Source organism: Manacus candei, unplaced genomic scaffold (genome assembly GCF_025592945.1).
Source record: "Manacus candei isolate 608988 ecotype Guabito, Panama unplaced genomic scaffold, ASM2559294v1 h1tg000007l, whole genome shotgun sequence".
In the NCBI taxonomy this organism is placed as follows: domain Eukaryota; kingdom Metazoa; phylum Chordata; class Aves; order Passeriformes; family Pipridae; genus Manacus; species Manacus candei.
In genome coordinates this window covers 4,017,544-4,040,057 of record NW_026138055.1, presented here as the reverse complement: position 1 = coordinate 4,040,057, position 22,514 = coordinate 4,017,544, and the positions used below count along the sequence as shown (strand labels likewise).

Here is a 22,514-nt window from a genome sequence, read left to right as displayed (position 1 = left end):
GTGATAATACTGTGCAGGTGCTCCAGAGCTGACTCAGCTGTTACCTGATCATGTTATGCCTGTGATATGCAATCCATCATTACATTTAAAGTTCCTGCTTGATTAATACTCAGTATTTCATGTCAACACTGGTAAATTAGAATTCAAAAGTGTTACACTGCAGGAACTGCAAACACTTCTGCAGGGGTGATAGTCTCTGTTAATTTTGTGAAGATCTGGTAGTTCAAGGGGAAATTCACAATTCAGAAATACTAAAATGTGTGTATGGTATTAACTACCAGCTGTGACCTTGGGATAACAATGATATGTTTTATATAAAGGAAGTGAATGTTAAATTTTCAAATAGCTATGGTTGTTTCTTCTCCTATATAAACAGTACCTCTATCCCTCAGCTTTGCCAAGCCTATTTGCAATAATGCTCTAACTGTGGTGTTACAGATATATATGGTATACTGGAATTGGGAAGTACTTTGGCTTAGATTGTTTTAAACATTTACTTCCCAAGTGCATAGGTTTCATCTTAACGAACTTGCTCAAGAAAATTAGAAAAAGAGTGCCATGGCATTTTTAATCTCTCTTGGTCTTGTAACCTTTTCTCATTTTAAATGCTTCTTCTTCTCTTCCATGGACAATTTTAGCAAAAAAATCTGCCTTTTCCCTACTTTTTACTTAATGGTAACTATTTTTTTTCACCCTTGCTTCAGGCCTACATAAGACAAATTAAGCAATTTGCATTAGAGCTACAGTTTAAGATTCAGGAACACTTAATGACCAACAGCCTCTTCCCTGGTGGAGAATGAGGATTCAAAGAAAACATTTGAGATTATTTTACTTTCATTATTTTTGTTAAAAAAAGTTTGCACCTTGAGGTGTCATGAATACCCCTTCTTGATCTTCCTTTGCCTTGTCAGACCTGGCCAGCACAAGCAGCTGAGATCTTTGCTCTATTTTCCCTGCATCTTTGTGCAACACTTTTTTAAAAAGAGAATATACTATTATTTTTTCTAAACCTTTCAGACTGCTGTAACATGATCAGGATTCTCCTGAATCTCTATGCATTCGATCTCTTCTCGTTCCTTCCTTTTTGCCCGTTTCTTTTTCTTGTGGTGCTTTTTTGAAGGTGGGAAAAAGGTTAGAAAGACAGGCAAAATAACAAAACAGTGCAGAAGTGTGCAACTGCCAGCAAGCAGCAAGCATTTGAACAGTGTGAAGGTCAAGTTTGAAGGCACAAAGAGAAGGGGGACCAACCCAATAAGAAAAGAAGAAACGTTCTGCAAAATGGCTGTCCCATGCTCTTGGAGGGAGTTCTTTATACACTGAGTTCGGGTGTGCTCAGTAGCGAGTACAAATGTATAAAGCAGGGGTGCACAGTGATCTATGGCAAAATTCAAAGTGTAAATAAGGCACAGTATAGAAATGCAATCCATATCTACATTCCATAAGGTCATCAAGCCAAGCACACCCAGCTCTATTGAGGTGACACTGAGAATTAACCAGAAATTTCCCAGAGGATGGATAACCAGGAAAAAGGTCAGTATTAACACCAGGAGGATGCCAAAACCAGAAATCAGGACAGGCATAGTTACTGATAAACCGTAGTGGTCCATAAAAACAAAAGTAGGATTGAACACAATGAACTTGATGCTCTGTATAAGAGAGAGTGGCCTCAGCTTTTCCAGCAATTCCACTGCTTCCCTCTGTGTGTTTTCACTAGTCCTGGCCACAAGGTACAAACGAGAAGCAATTATGTTGTTCTCATCTCCAGCTTTGGAGAAAATTATGTCATTTTTGAAGTGCTGGAATTCTGGCTTTTTTAAAAAGGAGCTCTGGAGGATGCTGATAAAGTCACTTTTGTTGGTTGCACTGATGTTACCCACCCGAAGGTACTGGTAATACTGTTCAATCCAGGACACTGTGTTGAACCCCTGGCTTAGTGTTTTTAGGTCTTCTTGCACAGTACCATTCCAGTACTCCAGAGGTTCATAAATGTAGAAGCCTATCACTGGGCTGTAGTTGCTGAAATACTTTTGCTGTATGAGGGCATAGGAGACACTTGGAGACTCACTGGCAAGAAGGTTGATGATGTTGGCTCCATCACTGATCTGTAAGCACCCCATAAAGGAGAAAGAGGCATAGATGAGATACAGTATCACCACAAATGGCTTGACATAGATGTTGGTAATCCACTCGTTGTAGTGCTCTCGGAGGAAATGCTGGATAAAGTGGTGCTGGTATGGGTTGGTCTCGTGGTGGGAAGTGTGCTGATGGCCATCGTTCATCATGGTCTGGAACCACACAGGTTTCCGGTCCAGGTACTCTGCTGAAGGGATTTTACAGCAGAAGATGCTGTGGTAACGGTTCTGCTCCAGCTGGCCAGCAAAGACCAGGCAGGAGCCAAAGAAGGAGAAGATATAGAAGTAGTTCAACAGGATGGAGACGCACATGTTCTGGCAAAAGACTTTTACAGCTTCGATGTTGGTGAAAGGGCTTGCACCCATGCCAAAGGCTATGAAATACAAGGAGCTTGTCATTGTGTAGGAGACCATGACATCTGAGTAGGCATCTGCTACCCGGTCCTTGAATGGCAGATTCTCTCTGGTTCGACGCCATCCTGAAAGAAGTTCAAACACTCCTTTGGTTCCATGACCTGAAAAGAGAAAACAAAGTGTATACATGTGCATATATGTAAGGGGGGAGGTCCAGTCATCCTGCAGGTTTTTCTTCCCCCAGCAGTAAAAAAAAATTGTCAGCTAAGTTTTGTTCTTTTTTTTTTTGTCTCCAGGTAAACAAATGGAAAATTGTGAATTTTCTGTCTAAAGCTGGATACCAGAATTCATATACAGGTGCTTCGATTAACATGCCTGATATTCTGAGACTCTCCATACTCAGAAAAGAAAGTATGAAAAAATGTTTAAAAAACATTCCTTGATTTTAATGGACATTGAATTAGTTCCCAAAGGGACTGTAAATATAGGAGAACATGAAGTTTGGTTCAAGCCTTGGGTTCATTCTTGAAATTCCTTGTGGATCCCACTACATCTTTCAAGGCTCAAGGGATTCAATTTGAAACACTTAAAAATACAAGTAACAACATTTTCTTCCAAAGAATATAAATTAAAGGCATTGTTTGAGAAATGAGTGGGAACATCTTGGTTCTTCATGCTGGATGGAGGAGAAATTATACTGTAAGTACAAATAACCAGAATAATTTGGATCATGATTCTCTCTCTACTGAGTGAGATTGGAACTCCTCAGTGATAGTACACAAGTTTTCACACTATATGAAAGTTGACATGCTGGTGGTAATGGCTAAGTCATTGGTCCACGTTAATTGTCTGGAAAACATATGAGTTTATTTTCTATGATTATAACTCTTCTGTCTCTTTCTCTCTCAGCTATCCAGAGCTCCTCCTGATGACAAGGAATTCCCTTAGCTCACGTGAGAGGACAGTCAGAAAAGTCAGACCTGCTCAGTGCTCCATGACACATTCTTACTTCATATTCCACCCTGAGAAATATTTTTGGGTATGATTTTTTAATAAATTAATGCTTAATACAGATTTACTTTCATTTTACTTATCACAGTCGCAGTCTATGAAGTCTACAACTATTACATTTTGTGATAGAATGGTAACAAAGATCAGAATCTGATCTTACTAGTTTAACTAGTTTAGTTTAGGTTTAACCAGTAAAGTTATTCATTATGTATACACATTCCTACAATGCATATGTTGATAAAAATATATACACACATACACGTTATTTTTTTTTCCCCCATTAGAGAATTTCAATTTGGAGGAAAATAAAAAATCTAACATTCAAAAAAAGGAGCCAAAATGGCTTGGCTTTCAAATAAAAATGTTGGTCAACAAATAAAAACACCAATTTGGGCTTTGATGAGAAAGTGGAAAGTTCTCTGCACTTTGGATCAAGCCCTGACAAAGTTCTGGCCAATGTAAGGAAACACACTACTGAGCAGGAGAGAAGTAGAAGCAAATTGCCTCTGTTTGTGGGCTTTCACTTTCTATAGCAGGAATCAAAGCATGCACAATGGCAATTTTCTTGTATCAAAAGCAGAAATATGACAACGGTATACTTGCAAATAATCAAGTATGTACAACTAAAGGACCGCTGAGTTTGTCTTTAGATTTAAATTGTTTGGGATTCATACAGCTGCTTATGTTGCCCAAAGCAGACTCCTGACAGCCATTCTAGACACGGAAAATTACAGCATAAACTGTCAGGTTCTGTGAATGTTACCTGCTTTACTGCAAATCGGTGTCCCCAGTGAAAGATAAACCTACAGTACTGCAGAAGTCTTGCAGTTAGCAAAAGGCCTGCGTGGAAATGTTGCTCTCTAATGAATCAGTGTCTCAGTTCAGGAGGGACCTTGAATTCCCTGGTAAGTTTAGGGTGAGTTGCTCAAACTCTCAAGGCGCAGCTGTCGTTGGCACAGCTGTCATTGCACACTGTCATTTTCAGACCACCAAGCAGAAAGAATTGGCTCCTTCAGCTGTGTAAAGCTGCAGAATCCAGTGACTTGGATACATTCTTATACTTTTCTTAAAGCAAGTGCCTAAGTACCCTGCAGTGTGTGGACCAGATTGGCTGGTCATCACTTCCAGTGCCCATGTCCTGGCATGGCTAAATTTAATGGTATAGGAATCATTGAATCATTTAAGTTGGAAGTGACCTTTGAGATCATGGAGTCCAACTGTTGACCTGGCTCTGCCACGTTCACCACTAAACCATGTCCCTCAGTGCCACATCTTCACATCTTTTAATACCTCCAGGGATGGTAATTCTCCCACTTCCCTGGGCAGCCTCTTCCAGTGCTTGAAAACAAAATGTTCCCTACTATCCAATGCAAACCTCCCCTGGCACAGCTTGAGGCCACTTCCTCTTGTCCTGTTGCTTCTTACCTGGGAGAAGAGACCAATCCCCACCTGGCTACAACCTCCTCTCAGGGAGTTGTAGAGAAGCTCCCTCAGTGATTCCTCAACAGACTTATGCTCCAGACCCTTCACCAGCTACGTTCCCCTTCTCTGGACATGCTCCAGCACCAGGTTGGGTGAAGCAATGCTCTAACAGCTCTATCCACAATTAACAGTAAAATTGGCTTTTCTCTGCTTATTCAAAAATCTCACTTATGTGCCCTCCTGCAAGTTTATGTTCACAGTTGTATCTTTGTCATGTTTTTATTGTTATTAATTCAAAAATTTTAGCATATCACACTCTCAGTGAAGAATTCCTGGGCGCATTTAATCTTAGGGTAGGTATACAATGACTAATAGAAAGGAGCTTTATATTGTCAAACATACGTATAAAGGAATACCCAAGAGTACACACTAATGACTAAGCACAAACTTGTGAAAATATTGAAAATTAAAATACTGTAATTAAACTCTAGACTTTTTTGCAAATAGAACAAGTAGTAACCTAAGGAAAAAAATATTAATTTTGCAACTTCTTTGAGGATGAATATTGGCACTGATTTTCTCAGGATAATTAATACACAAACACAAAATTTCAACTTATCCCCCTTTTACAAATAACTTCAGTTCTATCACACAAACACAGATACTGGAGAATACAGTGCAGTAATTTCCTTGCTGCCACAAGATCTTTACCTGACTGGTTTTTCCCCATCATTACTTAGATACCAAATTTTCCAGTCAGCCTCTGTTGCTCTCCCCACATAAACAAGTCTGTCCCCCTTCCCCAACAAGGATACAAATCCATTTTTTTTCTGAACATTATCTGACAATTCTGGTGATTCGAACACCACACTCACTCTGTAAAATTCTGTTCCTTCAGCTGCATTGTTATGTCACTGACAACACTGACAGTGGAGTTAAGTTCACTGAGCAGTTGTAGGAAGGTTCAGAAGGTCTTTGGCTCTGGGTCAAAAACAGTCAAGTTTCTCAGGTACTGACATGACACAAATGAAGTACAGCAATTTTTTATTTGCCAGACAGGCAATGGCCTATGACTACTTAAGAGAAAAGGAGAGGAGAAATTTTTGTCCCATTACTTGTAAGGTTAAGAGAGCAAGTAAGGGAGGCTGCAGAGAAGATGGAAATAAATAATGTGTTTTCTGCCTCAAATCCAAAACCAAAAGATTAATTGTGAGCAGATATTAAAAATAAGTTTGAAGAAGATAGGGATAGAAAAAAGAAGAATGAAATAACAGATTAAAGACCACTTGATTGAGTTAAACTTATTCAAGCTGGAAGAGCCTGGAGAAATGAATCAAATAAAAATTAAGCCAAAGCAATCTCAGAACTATTAGAAGTCATTTTAGAGAATGAAAGTAGATGGGATGATCCAAGAAGAATGGAGAGAAGCAGCAAAGTATGTGTCTTCAAAAAGGAGAACTGGAGTGATGTTTTGAAAAGGGGCATGGTATTTTCATTGGACCGTAGAAAGATTTGGGTTGAAAGGGACCTTTAAAGATCATCTAGTTCCAGAACCCTGCTGTGAGTGGGGACATTTAAAAAAAATGGAAAAATTAGGTGAATACCCTGAGGAATAAAACCAGCAAACAATGGTCTTTTATTTAAAAATGAAAAGCGTAAAGGAAAACTGAATCAGCTGGACTTTTTTCCCATATAGACTGGAACGTCAGTAGTAACTCAACAACATTCAACATGAAATAAGTTATTAAGAAGAGGACAGAAATAAATTCTTTCTCATTTCTACTTGGAGAAGGACATGGTTTCATTTGCACAACCCCCCCCCCCCATTTAACTTAGACACCAGAAAAAAACAAATCTTTCTTTCTTTAAGGTTCATTAAACACTGGAACACACTATCCAAGAGGGTCAAAAAGTCTTCTCCGTTACAAGTCTCAAGGTTAGATTAATAAATGTTAATGTGAGTGCTAGGCACATCTTACATCCTGTCAATGCTGCAAGGCAGATCCTGTTCAGATTCCTGAGGTCTCTTACTTTAGAGCCATCCTACTTAAATTTGACTTAAGATGCTTAGGATTGTTTAAGCATGAAAACCAGTCTGTCTTCTTCTGTCTGTTTTCTTAACCAAAGCATGCCTATTGCTTCTGCCACAACCAGTCAGCTTCTTGGCACTGGAATTTGATCTGCATTTGTCACTCCACATAATATCCACTGAGACCACAGTCTGAAGCCATGAGGCACTGCTAGAAGGAGAGGCTGGATACTGCCAGCTTTTGTAAACTTTCTAGGAAGGAAGATCAGAATGACTCTGCACTTTTTTTGGATCAACGCATAAAGAAGATTATTTGCTGCTATAGGTGATAGCAGTCGATGTGATGATAACCTTGTTGTCTATGTTATATTTCCAACAAGTCTCTGAAGTAAGTGCCATAGCACAGCTTTACTCAGCATTTCTGCACTAAGAAACCCAAATATTGTAGTCAGTTTTCATTAACAGCAAAACATGTAAACATTCCATGTCTGCAAAGGATGCAGAGACAGCTTACTTTTAAATCATAGTGGTGGGTAATAAGTATAATTTTACATTAAAATTCTTTGCTGTGAGTCTACTGGAAAGAAACTATTTTATTTGTGGAAATGACATTTTTTTTCCCACATGAATAAGCAAACAGGGCACATGAAGATTTTTTTCCTTCTTTAGTAGTAGAGAGGCCAATTCACATCCTGGAAAAACTCATCTTATTTTATCTAATCAATACCCTGTGATAGTAGGGGCTATGTACAGTAGTAGGATACTGAAGCACAGAACTCTAGAATCCTAGAATTAGTGAGGACTATAAAGACCATTTAGTTCCAACTCCCTGCCATGGGCAGGGACACCTTCCACTAGACCATGTTCCTAGCTCTTTTCTGGACTAGCTCCAGCAGGACAATGTGGATCTCATACTGGGGACCCCATTGTAGATAATTTAGGCTCACACCATCACTTTCTTACAGAGGAGGTGCTTTGTATCCCAACACAGTGCAATGTAGGATGCATTTGTTCTTCCGCTAAATCACTAATATTAGTGTCATTAATATTAGTATCCTCACTTATATTTAAAAAATGAAGCACAGAGATTAAACAAATTAATCACAGTCACCAAGGACTGTCCATATCTCAGAGAGGGAAGAAGAAATAGAAAAAAATTATTAAACTACTTCTTTGAGAAGAATCAGTAAATCCTTGGGGTCTTTGAAGCAGAAGGCTAAGAGAATCTGAAGCTTGGTAATACTTCAAGTAGCAGTAAGATACTGTGGTGGTTTGGGCTAGGCCTTCCTTGGTGACTAGTTTGTAACCAAGGAAGGGTCCAGATTTACCCAGTATTCCCTACGATTTTTACGTAAGCCAGATTATAAGAAGAAAGGAGGAGAGGCCTTCGTTCTCTTTCCTTCCGGCGGCTTGGAGGTGCAGGTTCCCTGCTGTCGGGTCTGCCGTGTTGGGGAGCGAGGCCTGGTTGGGCCTTGTCGACCTTGGGAGACAGAGGTTGCCGGCGATCGTTCCGGAGCGACCCTCGGTTGTCCCAGGAGAGTAGTGAGCTATTTCTTTGCTAACTCTTTTAGTGGATAGATCTTGGGCCGCTAATTGGGATATTTATATACATAATATTTTGGTTTTGTTCCTTTTCCCTTCCCCCTTCCCTTTCCCTTATTTTTAATTGTATATAAGTGCAAATATATTTATATATCTCATCTTTGGTTGTCTCTCTCTCGTTTCGGGTTTTCTTTCGTTTTTTTTCTCCCTCTTTTCCCTAAGGTTTGGGGGGGGGGGGGAACTCTGGTGGTAAGGTTTGGAGACTTGGCAGGGAGCCAGCTTCAAACCATATCAGATACACAAGGAAATGTGTTCCGAATCTAGATCCTTCCATAAAGGTAAATCTCAGCACACTGCATCCAGATAAGAACTGGACCTTAACTCTAAGAAAAAAATTCCCAGCTTGATTAAGGATAAGGAAAAGATAAAGTATATTTTTTAAAACTAATCTGAAATGTAGGTAGGAAAAGAATGATTTTAATTTTACGTGTCTAAATACTTGTAAAATGATTGTAATTGAATTGTTCACATAGTAGGATTGTCGATCATTTCTTCTTTATTTAGTTTTCCTTTAGTTGTTGTGCTGCTTTAGTGGTAACTAGAGTAATTAAGGGGTCCTGATGAGGGACTAAATCACTCTCACAGTATTTAGTGGTTTGCTCTTTCTCCAGAATATCAGTGCAAGAGGTGAAGTCAGACCTCAACTTATCAGTAAAATGCCAGTGAAGGTTCAGATTTTGGGGACAGAAGGTCTAACTGTGGAATCAATGGACTTCTGACTAACATTGTCCAAAGAGAGGAGTTTCCTTGGGCTGTAGGAATTATCAGTGATATTACAGTATTTACACCTTCTGAATATCATGGAACTTACAGCAACAAATATAGAATGTACACTCAAGATCTGATGCTGAATTTCCTGCAGAAATTTTGTTTTGACTAAACTTATAATTCTTTATCTCATTTGATAAATGGTATTTTGTGATGGTAAAAAGCATCTAGACAGAAATTAAATCCTTTCTAGGTCCATTCTCCTTGTGATGCCACAACATGCACAATTTCTTCTCTAATCAGATTTATGCAGACATGCTGACAGAGGGGTTTACACCCTGCTGTGCCTTTCCTTCTCAAAAAGTATTCAGGGTAGAATTGTTCTTTTAAGAAACAGATCATTATCATAATAAATTGGCTAATTCACAGAGCTGGGTTTTATAGCAAGAATGTTTGACCAAGTGCAATGAAACCTCAGCCAGTTGAACCATGAGTCTTTAGTGGCAAGGACCTCAGGGAAACCTCTAGTGCTGCACAAGAGATTTCTTTATTCCTGGATTTTAGCATTTCAGACAAATACAGCAAGTAAACTTAAATCTATCACAAATATCATAAATGAAATCAGTTATGCTTAATAGATATTTTAATTTCCTTAAAAACGTTTCTGCCAGACTATAGCCACTTCACAGGCCTGAACACGTTGGTGACTTCCAGCTCCCAAGGTCTGGCCTATTCCCATTACAATGTAAACCCCTTTTAAAAAGCAACAGTGCACCAGAGGGCTCTTCTGCCAACCATACAGACTATGACTGATGCCTTCATGTGTACTCCAAGTAATTGCACTTATTTCTGCTCGCATGAGCACTTCTGAAAGCCTTTTAAATAATTCTGGGAATTGCTGATGAGACCAAAACATGAAAGAGTTAGTCTCCTAGTGGGCATTTCAGTGGAGCCTGGCAGAGAGCAACCCCATGAATGTCTGAGGCTGAAGAGCACTTAGGAGAGAGGCAAACATTTGATTCTGTCTGGTTTGGCCATATTTCAGAAATCTCAATATCAGCCCAACACTGCTCCCATAAAATTCTGCCAACTTCTCAACCACAGCCATAGCTGTAGATGCCTGTAGAAGAAGAAAATGGTGCAATGATGTGGCAGTTGTAGCTGAGTTCCTCCCTTGCCTTCCAATTTCCTAAGAAACACCAGTCTGTACATTAGATTAACATGAATCTGTTGGAAATACAGATTAAAAGTGATGGTTCACAGGCTCTTTTGATCTCCTTTCTGGTATGTTCCCTCTTCAGTCAATTAGTTCCACAGTCCTTGACAGCCCCCTTACCGTACTCTTTCCCATCCCCCTCAAAATAAATGTTGTCCCAGACAACATGCAGAAGCCCAAACAACTATGAGAGCTGGACTAAAACACATCACATCCTCTAGGCACATCCTCAATCTTTCATCAGCTTGTGTTTCTCATTTTGCAGACTCTCAAGCCAAACACTGTTATCCCTGTTTACACAGAGACCAGCATGATGGGACCTTGATCTTGATTTGAATTAAGAATAATTAGTGCTAACAAGAATTTGGCATCTCTGATTTTGAATCTTATCCAATTTTGTATCTTTCATATTGAAAAGACCTTTCCAGAGCTTCACCATAAGCATCCCTGGGTAGGAGCCCAGGGCTGAGCACTGGAGATGAGCCAAAGAACTGCTAGTCCAGACACAAACATATTTCTGACTGAACTGTGGTGACATCACTTTGTATTCAAGGTTCACTTGCTGTAGTTCATTTTAAGGTCAAATTTTACAATTTTTCATGCTTAGAAGCTCCCCTTCTTCTTGTTAGAAGGAACAGAAATATTTAATAACATACCACCCCCATCCCCCCATGCATTGAAATAGAGCTGAACACAGAGAATATTTCAATGGATGTGATCAGTCATTGGGCTGCACACCTCATTATGGGAGATTTAGGTTTGAGCTAACGTATACTGCTTGCAAATTGTACATAAAGTTGGAATCCTGCTTAGTTTTCTGCTGTGCTTAGCAATGAATTAAAATGCACTTTTTGCTGTTTCTCATTTAAGCCTTTTAATGAACATTGTAAACAAGAACTGCACATATGGAATCTGCTGTTCATTGATGGGAGTTTAAGTGACATAGAAGACAAGATAATGAATTTAGATCAAATAATTGATGAATTTATTATATATTCATTTATGCTAAAAGCATAGGAGGGATTTGTGACACAGATCAGAACACTTTATCACCTGGATTTGATAGTTCGGTAACATCCAAAAGAATAAGGTACTAGTTTTCTTTCAAGAAAGGAAAATGCTTTGATCAAGTATAGATTCTGGCATCCAGCAAAAATAATCTATACTTGAATCATTACAGAAATAATACATTTGGTAATTTGCTGATTTCTGGCAGAGAGGGAGCAATTGTGAATTCTTCAAAGAAAAGTAAAAGAGGTTAAATAGTTGAAGAAGTAAATAGAAGGTGTAAAAGAATACACATCCAAAAAATGACCAGTGCACTTGTAAGTTTGAGCTAATAAAGAAAGTGAAGGAGTGCTTGAAGGAATGGGACCTATTTCTGAAGTTATACATGAGGTAAATGTATAATGCTAGCAGTGGTGGAACCAAATTTTGAAAGCTGAAAACCTTTACCTTCCATTGACAAGACACATTCGTCTGCACAATCTGAAGTTTCTGAACTGCAGGATTCCAGAGCATAACAAGCAATAAGCAGAAAAAAAATCACTCTTAACTTTCCCAAGTGATATTAGTCACCAGAATAATGAGTCCCCTTCCTTGAACAGACAAAAACACCCGGGCAAAGCTTTGTGGGGATTTATCTCTCTTTGAAAGGGATATAGTCTCTCTGATCATGAGTATTTTCCATACAGCTCCAAAGTCTAATAGGACACCATCTTTTCACTTGGACTGAAGGTTGGGTGCTGTGGTTTGTAATATGCTAAGGAGAGAGTGAGTGCTGCATCTTGGCTAAAGTAGTAGTTCATTTTCACTTGTACGCCCAAGGCCAAGTTCTACCCGAGTAAAGCAGGGCTGGCTTCTACCTTGATAATTAACAGGTCAAATCCTGTAAAATTCCTACACTAATAATTTCTGTTTGGAAATTACTCCAGCTGATGACAATGTGGTGCAGAGCACAACACTTATGTTCTTCCCTCCCCTCAGCCACTGAGGTTTCCATCTAGACTTCTTATCTTGATGTAAAAACATACCTTTTCTGCAGTGAAGAGATAGCTTCAGACCAAAGGCAATGAACCCGTCTGCTGAAAGGGTGATATTTTTAACAGTGCTGTTAGTCCAGGATTTGCTGACATTTGTTTACTTCAGAAAAGAGATGGGAAGGCAGAGCGAGAAGCTGGGAGTGAAGGAAATATGGGGACTGACTCAGCAGTTTCAAAAGTAGGTGTTAAATCTCCCTTTCCCTTCCCAGAAAGCCCAGGTTCTGCATTGCACTGAAACTTGGAGGAAGGCTGCTCTGCTGCCCTTGCCAAGCCTGGGATGGTGTTCAGAGCACTGCAGCACCACGGATCTGGCTCAGGTCGTCCCACCAGTGGGACTGCTCATGCTGGGAAGCATCCTCATATTTGTCTGCTTCAGAGTCACAGGCAGCTGCCAAGCAGCTGATGCAGAGATGTGGCTGCTGCCCTACTCTGTGATACACAGGCTGTGCTACTCACACAGTAATGCTTCGGGGGAGCAGCAGCCTCTCCTCTATTCCCAGTGTGGGCTTATAAATTTAGGGATCACAGATTGCCAGTGTGGGATGGGTAGGTTACATATATACCATTTATCAAACAGCAGTGCCAGGGAATGCTGTAGATGCAGGAATTCATCCAGGTGAGCTGCCAAATGGTTATAAAGATCCTCAGAGTGCCTCTGCGTAGGCAAAAGCCTTTCCTTGGACCTAAAAGTTTCCTCTCATTAGACAAGGAGTGAAAAGTAAAATGAACCAAAGAGAGAAGAAATGACTTATCCAATGCCTGGAATAAAATCCTACTCCTTCCTTCTCATTATGCAGCTCTATTGAAAAATGAAAACTGCAACATACTGATGCTCTGCCTGCTGCTCCAGGGCTCTCAGCTCCCCTTGTGTCAAATTAGTTCAAAACCCTATAACATTAATATGGACCATTCAGGAAGTTAAAAGAACTTGCACATATTTGGGGAGAAAAACTCCATGGAAAGGGTCAGTAAAGTCAGAACAATTTTGGATGCAGCAGCCAGCCAGCCAAGAAGCAGTTGGACCCTGATGGGAATGTTTTGGGAAAGTATGACTTGATGCTTGATCTGTTGAAATCCTCATTTTTAAAGCATTTGCCATTGGTTGCTATCAGAAATAAGATGCTGAGCTAGATAAACCCTTTGGCCTGAATCAGTCTGAATGCTTTTACATCCCTGTATAGTCATGGGGCTGACTGCATTAAAATCCAAAGCCACAGAAGAATGAATTAAAGCCGTGCAGCTCTTCTGGCCCTTAATTCTGGCATTTAAGTTTTTGACTTTACTAATTTTAACATTGTAGCAATACCATTTAGAAATCTGTCTTTAAATTGCTACAGATACTTATCTCTTTCACTGCCTGGTCTCAGGTCCCATTTACCCTCACCATTTGTGCAGAGAACTGATTAAAAATTGATTATTTTGCCATGGGTTGATACAGCAGTGCATGCATCAATTCCCTCATGCACTGCATACATGAATGACTATCATGACTTCTGTGAGATTTTTATGGATATTACACCTATTTTATGGTAGTGAAATTGAGGCAAAAAGAAATCTAGTTTTAAACTACCAGAAGGATCGCCAAAAGTGAACATATGGCATTGACCAGCCTTGTTCTCATGTAGCACAGGATTTTTATTACAATTTGTATGCTTAAAACCTGATATCAATCAATATATACATGTGTCATACTTTGGGGATTTGTATCTTGGGCGTTAAACCAAGACACAGAGGAAGTAAACCATACAAATTCATAGACATCTGTTAAAACATGTTGCTTCTGCAATTTTTAAGATAGCACATGACTTCTGCTTTTTCTGCAAGCCCTAGACTCCTTCCCTTGTTGTCTTTCAGCCTTTCCAAGAGGCAGGGCTGCCACCACCGAAGGACTCCTTCCCTGCATGGCTCTGATTCACTGGCCAGAGGACCCCATGAAGAGCTGGAATTAGACCAACAAGCTCTTTCTCAGTTTTGTGGGGCATGGCTTCACCTTCAAGCTGCTTCTCATAAACCCTGGTGAAATGGTTGTAAATAAAGCACACGAGGAGCTTTCTTTTCATGGCAAAACTCCCACAGACATCTGATATGCCCGGTGCTGGCATTAAAAATATGAGTGGGCTGGCTTGGGCAGGACTTAAAAAAAGCCTTTTTGAGTTAGCAGCATTTAGCAGCTCATTAATGTATCTGAAACCTGACCTTTAGCATCTCCCCGTCCCCGGGGGGAGATCATTAAGGTTTTCTTTTAATTATTATTCTGTCTAAACTCAGCCTGAAAGTTTAAGACTAAACTATGGTCTTAGAACAATATATAAGACACATTTCTGTTTTGGGGAGTGTTCTTTTTGCTTGGAATACCAGGAACAGTGAGTCAGCTGGCTGCTCATCCTTTTCCCATTATTATTTTGAATATCCCTAATTTCAAATGGTCATAATTTTGATCATGAAATTAGTTTGAATATGTTTAACACCTCAAGGAGTCTGGAGAGGGAGTGCTTTCTCTGATGAATCTTTTGTTGTGCATAGGTCCCTATGGAGGTCATTGGAGATTCCTAATCTGCATCCATTCTAATGAATTAATTATTTCTAGGGTTAATTTTCTGTCACAGAAGCCAGCTGGTGCAATCTAAGCACGTAAACTATGGTATGTTACTCCTTTAGCCTCTAGAACAGAACGGTCATTCACAAACCTTAATTTGCACCAGGGAGTTATTTGGGAAAGTGCCATGAACAGGGTAGAACCATGTCAGGGAGCATGCAAAAAATTTAATACTCTTTAGACAGTCATAGGCCTGGCCTGCTCTGTTTTCTAGTAAAGGCTTTAGCCAAAGGGTGATGCTGTTCTGCCACTGCAAGTGCACAAGAATCCCACTGATGTGGAATTTCTGAGTTCTGCTGAGGTACCTAACTGTCATGTATATATATATACACTTGGGGGATGGGTGTCTTAATCCCTTTGTGGACATTATAAAAAGCACAATATGCTAATTCAGTTTATCATGTTTTTATAGAGATGACTTCACTGGTTGAAAGTGTAGTGGTGTGAGGGCGAGGGGCTGCTTTGCTTTATAGGCTGACTGACAAAACAGTGTATCACTAATGTCAACTTGAGGCCCAAACCCTCAGCTGTTTTAAGCCCGTCACTTCCACTTCACTTTACTGTGTGCATTCACTAATTTCTATGATCATTAAAACCAGCATATACAATAAGAAATGGGGAGATGATCTCTTCCTCTCTTTTCATCTGTCATGCTGCTTCAATGGTCCTTCCCCCCTAAAAGGTATGACAAATAGATTGCCCTTTATAAGAAGTCCAACGCTGTGAAAGAAAAAGGAGGAATGTGGAAACTGCTTGATCAAACTACTTTAAAATCTTTGTTTTTTTAGTGTTTTTTATACATTTTAAAATGCTGTGTTGTCAGTCATTGCAATGGGCGTAAGGCAGAGATAACCCAAACCCAGACTGCTGATCCCATTTAATAGCTTGGTACGTGTAACTGAAAGATGTAAAAAATCCGGAGAGCAGCAGCCTCTTAAGTCTGCTACTAAGAGTGTTTTGCTTGCTAAGCTCAGAAGAAAGAAAATTATAATCTACACCAGAAGCAAGGTGCTGACAGTTCCCAATGAATCACTGATCTCACAGCCTGCTTAGTTTTATTACTTTTATGTCAGCAAAGCTTTGTGAGAAGCACTTCACGATGTACTCTCAGTACATTGAATTTACTTAGAAAGTCAAATAACAATAAATATAAGCCAAACCATATGTATAAATCACTGCAATTTAAATGTAGGACAGAATGCAAAGTTATGTTTTGTTTTAGAAAGAGATTTTAAGGTTACTTGCCTCCTACAGGAACCTATATATCAGTTTATTTTAGTTGATTGCTTCTGAGAATGTTGCCCATTCATCCAAACAATGGCATCGCAAATTGCTCTTTCCCTTCAGTTTTAAAGAACTGAAAGTGATTTTAGATATTGTCATGAGTTATTATTATAAGACTGAGCCAGAAATTTGTACCATTTCAGCCTATATCTCTCAAGTTGATAAATTATTGTTATAATGGTGTTTTCATTCATAAGGCTCCAACTGCACAGTACAATCTTAAAAGATTGTTAAAAAGAAACCAGAGCACTAGGGCAAAATATAAAAATGTGACAGCAAGGAGTATTAAAATTCATTTTCTTACAACAATAATATCTGCAGTCTGTAAGATATTCCCTGTGTGGAAAGTGGAAGGTGTCCCAGCCCATGACAGGGAGACTGGAATTAGATGATCTTTAAGGTCCCTTCCAACCTAAACCATCCTATGATTCTAGGATTCCAAAGGGTATTTTTCAAGAGAAGCAGGAAGATACAAAAAAAAAAAAAAATTACCCCCCTAAAAATTGCTACACAATTTGTATTTTGTAACCTCTTTTTAGATATAATGTTATTCTTTCATATGAAATATTAAAATTAAGTATCTTTTCATTTTACAGGGGAAGATGAAATATTCACATACCCATGTACATGGAGTTCTGCTGCTCTAGCACAAGATCACTGCAGTTCTCTGCTGTTTTCTCAGGTGGGAATGTTGCTGAGTACCTCAGTCTTCTCCTCACCTGTTATGACCAGTTTGCCAGCCTTTTTTATCCGGGGTGGGGGGGGGGGAGTGAATGCCTTCTTTGACCTTCCTTTTCTGGTTGACATTCCTTTTGGTGCCCTTCATGTTATTCGTGTCATTTGCCAAATTCAGCTCCAGGTGTCCCTTGGCCTTCCTCATCCCACCCTTACACAAACGGATTGTGTCCCTATAATCTTTCCAGGATACTTGTCCCTGCTTCCACTGGCTGTGCATTTTCTTCTTGCCCTTCAGTTTGACCAGCAGGTCCCTCCCTACTCAGCCGTGCTGGTCTCTTGCCTTCCTTGTCCAACTCCTGCCTCCTGAGGATTTCTTGCTCTTGAGCTTTATGGAATATTTCCTTAAAGATCTGCCAGCTGTGTTCCCCTCTTTTGTCCCTAAGGCCAGTTTCCCAGGGGATCCTATTGACTAGCTCCTTGAAGAACTGAAATTTTTTTTCCTAATGTTCAGGGTCTTAACCTCACTCTTTGCCTGACCCATATCCCTCAGGACTCCAAACTCCACCGATGCATGATCCCTCCAGTTCAGGCTGCCTCCAATCTTGACATCCCCAGTTAGTTCACTTATGTTGGTGACCATCAGATTCAATATTGTGTCCCCTCTGATAGGGCTCTTTATTACCTGGTTCAAGAAGTTATCCTCCATACATTCCAGGAATCTCCTGGATTGCCTACAGCTTGCTGTGCTACTTTCCCAGTAGATGCTGGGGTCATTGAAGTCCCTCAACAGGAAAAGCACATGTAAGCACAATGTCTCCTATAGCTGGAGCAAGAAGTCTTCATTAACAGGCTCCCCTTGATCGGGCAGCCTGTGGTAGACACGAATAAAAGGTTCCCTTTATTGCCTTGGTCTCTCATACCCTCAGGTTTTCAACATATTCTTATACACAAGTCTTCACACTCAATTCACATGTTGATGTAGAGGGAACTCCCGCTATCTCTTCTTCCTCCCCTGTCTCTCCTGAACAACCTGTAGCCATCAATAGCCTCACTCCAGTCATGGGACTCACCTCACCAAGTCTCAGGAATGGCCACTAGATCACAGCTTTCTAGCAGCACGATGGCTTCCACCTTCTCCTGTTTGTTACTCGTGCTGCATGTATTCATTAGAAGCACTTCAGATGGGCTATCAGCTGTCTTGCCTTCCTAGAGGTACACCTCTTAATTCCTTTGAGATATTTCCCTGGTGTTTCCCTTCTGGCTTCTGTTACCTTGGGGGACCCTGGCTCATCTCTGTAAGACTTCAAGTGTGCTCCAGTGTACTCAGCTCATCTCAGAGTACCAATCTGAGGGTCCTGGATAGCACCCCATCCTTCTAACCTTGGCCTGTCATCCCACAGCTTGTCACATGTAGGACAAATATTATCCCCCTTCCCCTTCAATTCTAGGACAATCTAGCTTGTCTATTGCAGATCTACAGGTGTCTGTCCCCTTCCATTGACATAGAGGAAGCTCAAAGAGATAAAGCTTCAGAGCTCAATTACAGCAGATGGGTTGAATCCAGGTGCGTGTAAATAAAGACCACAATTATCTCTGAGGAACTGGCTTATTTGGTGAGGTAGGGATTTGTACTGAATCCAAGGAGGTGGTTGGCAATGCTGAGTTTCCACATCATGAAGTGATCAAGTAGATGGTCACATTTTGGCTGTTATGTGTTGGGGTTGTCTCCATGGGGTATTTGAGACCTTATAAAAATATGTGCCGATACAGACTGAAAGTTGTTGTGGAATTATTACTGTTAGGAGGTCTGCCTTCTCCATGCCAACAACAGCTAGAAGAGATGCCCTTGCACAGTAAAGAGAGCAATATCTGATTAGCAGGGAATAAAACCGTGGCATCAGCAGATCATGCAAATGTTATGGTTGCAAACTGCCAAGAAGCCTGTTGTCAATTAATTTTCTCACAAACCATTCTGCAGAAAATTCTTCTTTGTCACTAGCAGAACAATGATGGCAGATTTTATTACTTCTGGAACAGCAGACTGGGAAGTGCTGTGTCCAAGCAGACTTGCCAGCAGCCCAGATGAAGGCAGGGTGTGCTCATTTATCTTCTCTTTGCTTTCTGGTCTTTCAGGTATGAACTAAGTGGAACAGAAAACAAAATGTTCATTCTCTTATTGGCCTTTTTATCCTTTTTTCTCCTGTTTTCTTTTAGCATAGGTGATTGACAGACCTTTCTCAATTTCTTTTTGCAGATTGGTTTATTCAGGAGTAACTGTCTTCTTCTCAAGGTCTACTCCTTGGTTGAAGGGTGCTCGATGTCCCCTGGTATTTGGTGACTCCCACTGCTGTGATTCCTGCAGCTTGTCAGGAAATCCAATCCAAGCCTTGTTGTGAAAGATCTCACTTTTTCTGTGACCCCTGTTTTTGTCTCTGAGAGTAAAAACTTTAATACTAGTCAGGTTAGCCCTGAGCTTGCCTTATAGAGAAGGTAAATTTCTGATGGAAATCACAAGTTTTTGTCCAAAGGAAGTAGCAATTTTAAGCCCTTGGTTTACAAGGATGAAGAGTCTAAACTAAAAAATACAAGTGTAGAAGTTACTTAAAGCAAGGAACCCGTTTGGCCTATTCTTTCAGGTTTCTTAGCCAGGGAACTTGTTCACACATTCATCCTACAAACACCATCCCTTGAAGAAGGACTTTGGAGACATACACTAACCTGCATAGGAACAATTTAACTTGAATATTGACTCAAAGAAGCAGCTAATCACGACAAGAGGTATGCAAACCTTTTATTGTGGTTCTATTCAGCAATTGCTATCACTTGACTCTTGAAATATCCTGTCATGTCTCAATAATCCTTTCCATCCATCTCTTATTTTTCACTAAAGAGGAATTACTTAAGCCTTGTTGATAAGTATTCAGCATCCAAGAGTGTCTTAGTCTTATTTGGGAGTAGATTTGGAACAAGGAGGAATCTTGGTGTGATTTTCTTGTGTCTTTATTCTTTCAGGACTGAATTGTTGCTGTTATGTCTCACTTTAGAATCATAGGATCATTAAGGTTGGGAAGGACCTCTCAGATCATCAGCTGCAACCATTAACCAGGCACTGCTAAGTCTATCACTAAACCATGTCTCTAAACACTATATGTTAGTGCCTTTCGAACATTTCCAGGGACACTTCACCACTTCCCTTGGCAGTCTGTCCCAACGCCTGAACACCCTTTCAGTGGAGAAATTTTTCCTAATCTGACTTTCCGCAGTGCAACCTGAGGCCGTTTTATCTTGTCCTTTCACTTGTTATCTGGGAGAAGGGACCAGCTTCCCCTGGCTACAACCTCCTTTCAGGGAGTTGTAGAGAGTGATAAGGTCCCCCTTGAGCCTCCTTTTCTCCAGGCTAAACAACCTCCTTCCCTCAAACACTCCTCATCAGACTTGTGCTCCAGGCCCTTCCCCAGCTCTGCTGCCCTTCTCTGGACACACTCCAGCACCTCAATGTCTTTCCTGTCATGAGAGGCCCGAAACTGAAGAAGGTGAGGCCTCACCAGTGCCCAGTACAGGGTGACAATCACTGCCTTTGTCCTGATGGCCACACTATTGCTGACACAAGTTGCTGTCTTGCACCATAAAGCCTAGGTTTGCTTTGTTGTAAATTTACAAAGTACAAATGCAGCCAACTAAATTTTCTCCTTTTTGTAAAAACACATAATTCTTTCCTCCCTCGTTCTTAGGAGTTGGCTTTAAAAGTGCCTTTTAAATGCCTAAGCCAAGCGAGATGAGACAAAGCGAGAGAACAGAGATTGACTGTCTTGTTTGGGGATTATGTCACTCATCTGGGACTGAATCCAGTGACATCTCAATTCAATCTCAATTCAACAAATATTGCCAGAGCAGACTAACTGCCTAGATAGGCACTGCCTCACCCCCAGTGCTTGTGCTGCGTGGTGATGCAGAGACTGTGCTGGACTGTGAACCAAGTGGGCGCTAATTCTCTCTGACAGACAGAGGAATTAACCCTGGAACTGGATCTAAGCAAGTATGGGTTCTCTTTCCATTGATCTACTGACAGGAGGGGGATATTTTTCACTATTTGTTAATGCAGGGGTTTTTTTAAATTTTCTTTGCTTTATTTTCCCCCAGGGCCTAAAAAAAGTGATTTAGGACAAACAGAACATTTTATGTCAGAGTATTTTTTTTTAACTTGTCTTTTTCTAGCAAGAAAAGGATGGAGAGTTAGATGTCAGTTTTTCAGACTTGAGACTCTCCAACTCGAACCTGAATTTTACAAATTCATGAAGAAATTTTCCTATAGAAAATCCTTAGGGGCTTAAATGTAATTTGGTAGGCTTTAAAGACTTTGGAAAGAATTTTAAAGAAATATTTAGAGAACTGTAAGAAGAACCTAAAAATTTCTCTGTAAAATAACAGTCTCAGTATGCCACAGTCCGAGGGGGGATGAGGCCGTGACACAGCATGGACGGGTCTGGAGACAAGGCAGAGGTGCAACTGGGATACTTTCTTGAGGGGTACAGGGGTTTTATGAGTTTGAGGTGGGGAAAGGGCTAGAATATGGGGTGGAGCATGAGACAGACAAACAGGGGAACAAATCGGGGTAGGGATGTAGGCAAAGGAGGAGGAATGTGGGAGGAACCGGGGAAGGAAAGGGCGAAGGGTAACTGTCTCCTCTGCAGCTTCTGCAGCCTATCAGAGAGGGGAGTGGGGAAGCAGGGAGCAGGCAAACTTGTGGCAAGCCCGGGTGTGCCCAGGCTGTGCACTGTGTTGTGTGGATACAATGCAATACACATATCCAAAACCACATAATAACGGTAAAGTCCATATAATAACTGAAAGGTCCATATAATAAGGTCCTGTCAATTGCTGTATGTTTTTCTCCACGCCTGGAACCTCTCCCATCCTGAATCTTGTTCCTTCACATCAGTAAACGCTCTCACATGAATTCTAGATGCTTTCACACGGTCCTACTCTTACACACTCAGCTTGTTCATGTTCTTTTTTCAGTCCATAATTAACTAAGAGAGGAAACAACCAGCATGATGGATCCTCAGTTCCCACCCCCAGATGTTTTCTCTGCAAGACTGAGCATGGTATGCCCTCATATTTGTTGTTTATTCTTCAAAGGCATCAAGCCAAAGATAGGCACTTGAGCTTCCTCTTTAGACAAAGAAATTATTAATTGGATCTTAAAATAGGTGGGGTGGATTGGTCTCTGGGCACACCCACCTCACATCGCTAACTCTTGAGGAAATCTGGAAGCCTGAATTTTCAGGCTGATAACTCCAGGTGAGATGACATTTTAGGTACTCTTAACATTAAAAAGTCAACTAAAAATATATGTATGACCGACAGACATCTAAGAATTTCTCCTTCTACCTCAAAGACAACTTTGAAAATCCTACTATGCATGCCTGTGTAAACATAT

General features: G+C 40.5%; 1 protein-coding gene across 1 annotated transcript in view; it reads right to left on the bottom strand.

Moving 5' to 3' along the window:
* Positions 1–224: 224 nt before the first annotated feature.
* Positions 225–22,514, bottom strand: part of PTCHD4 (patched domain containing 4) — an 80,781-nt gene continuing 58,491 nt past the window's right edge. The window contains exon 3 of the mRNA XM_051810195.1: positions 225–2,647. Within this exon, the coding sequence (XP_051666155.1) occupies positions 1,014–2,647 (1,634 nt within the window). The 3' untranslated portion in view covers positions 225–1,013. The remainder of the gene's footprint in view (positions 2,648–22,514) is intronic.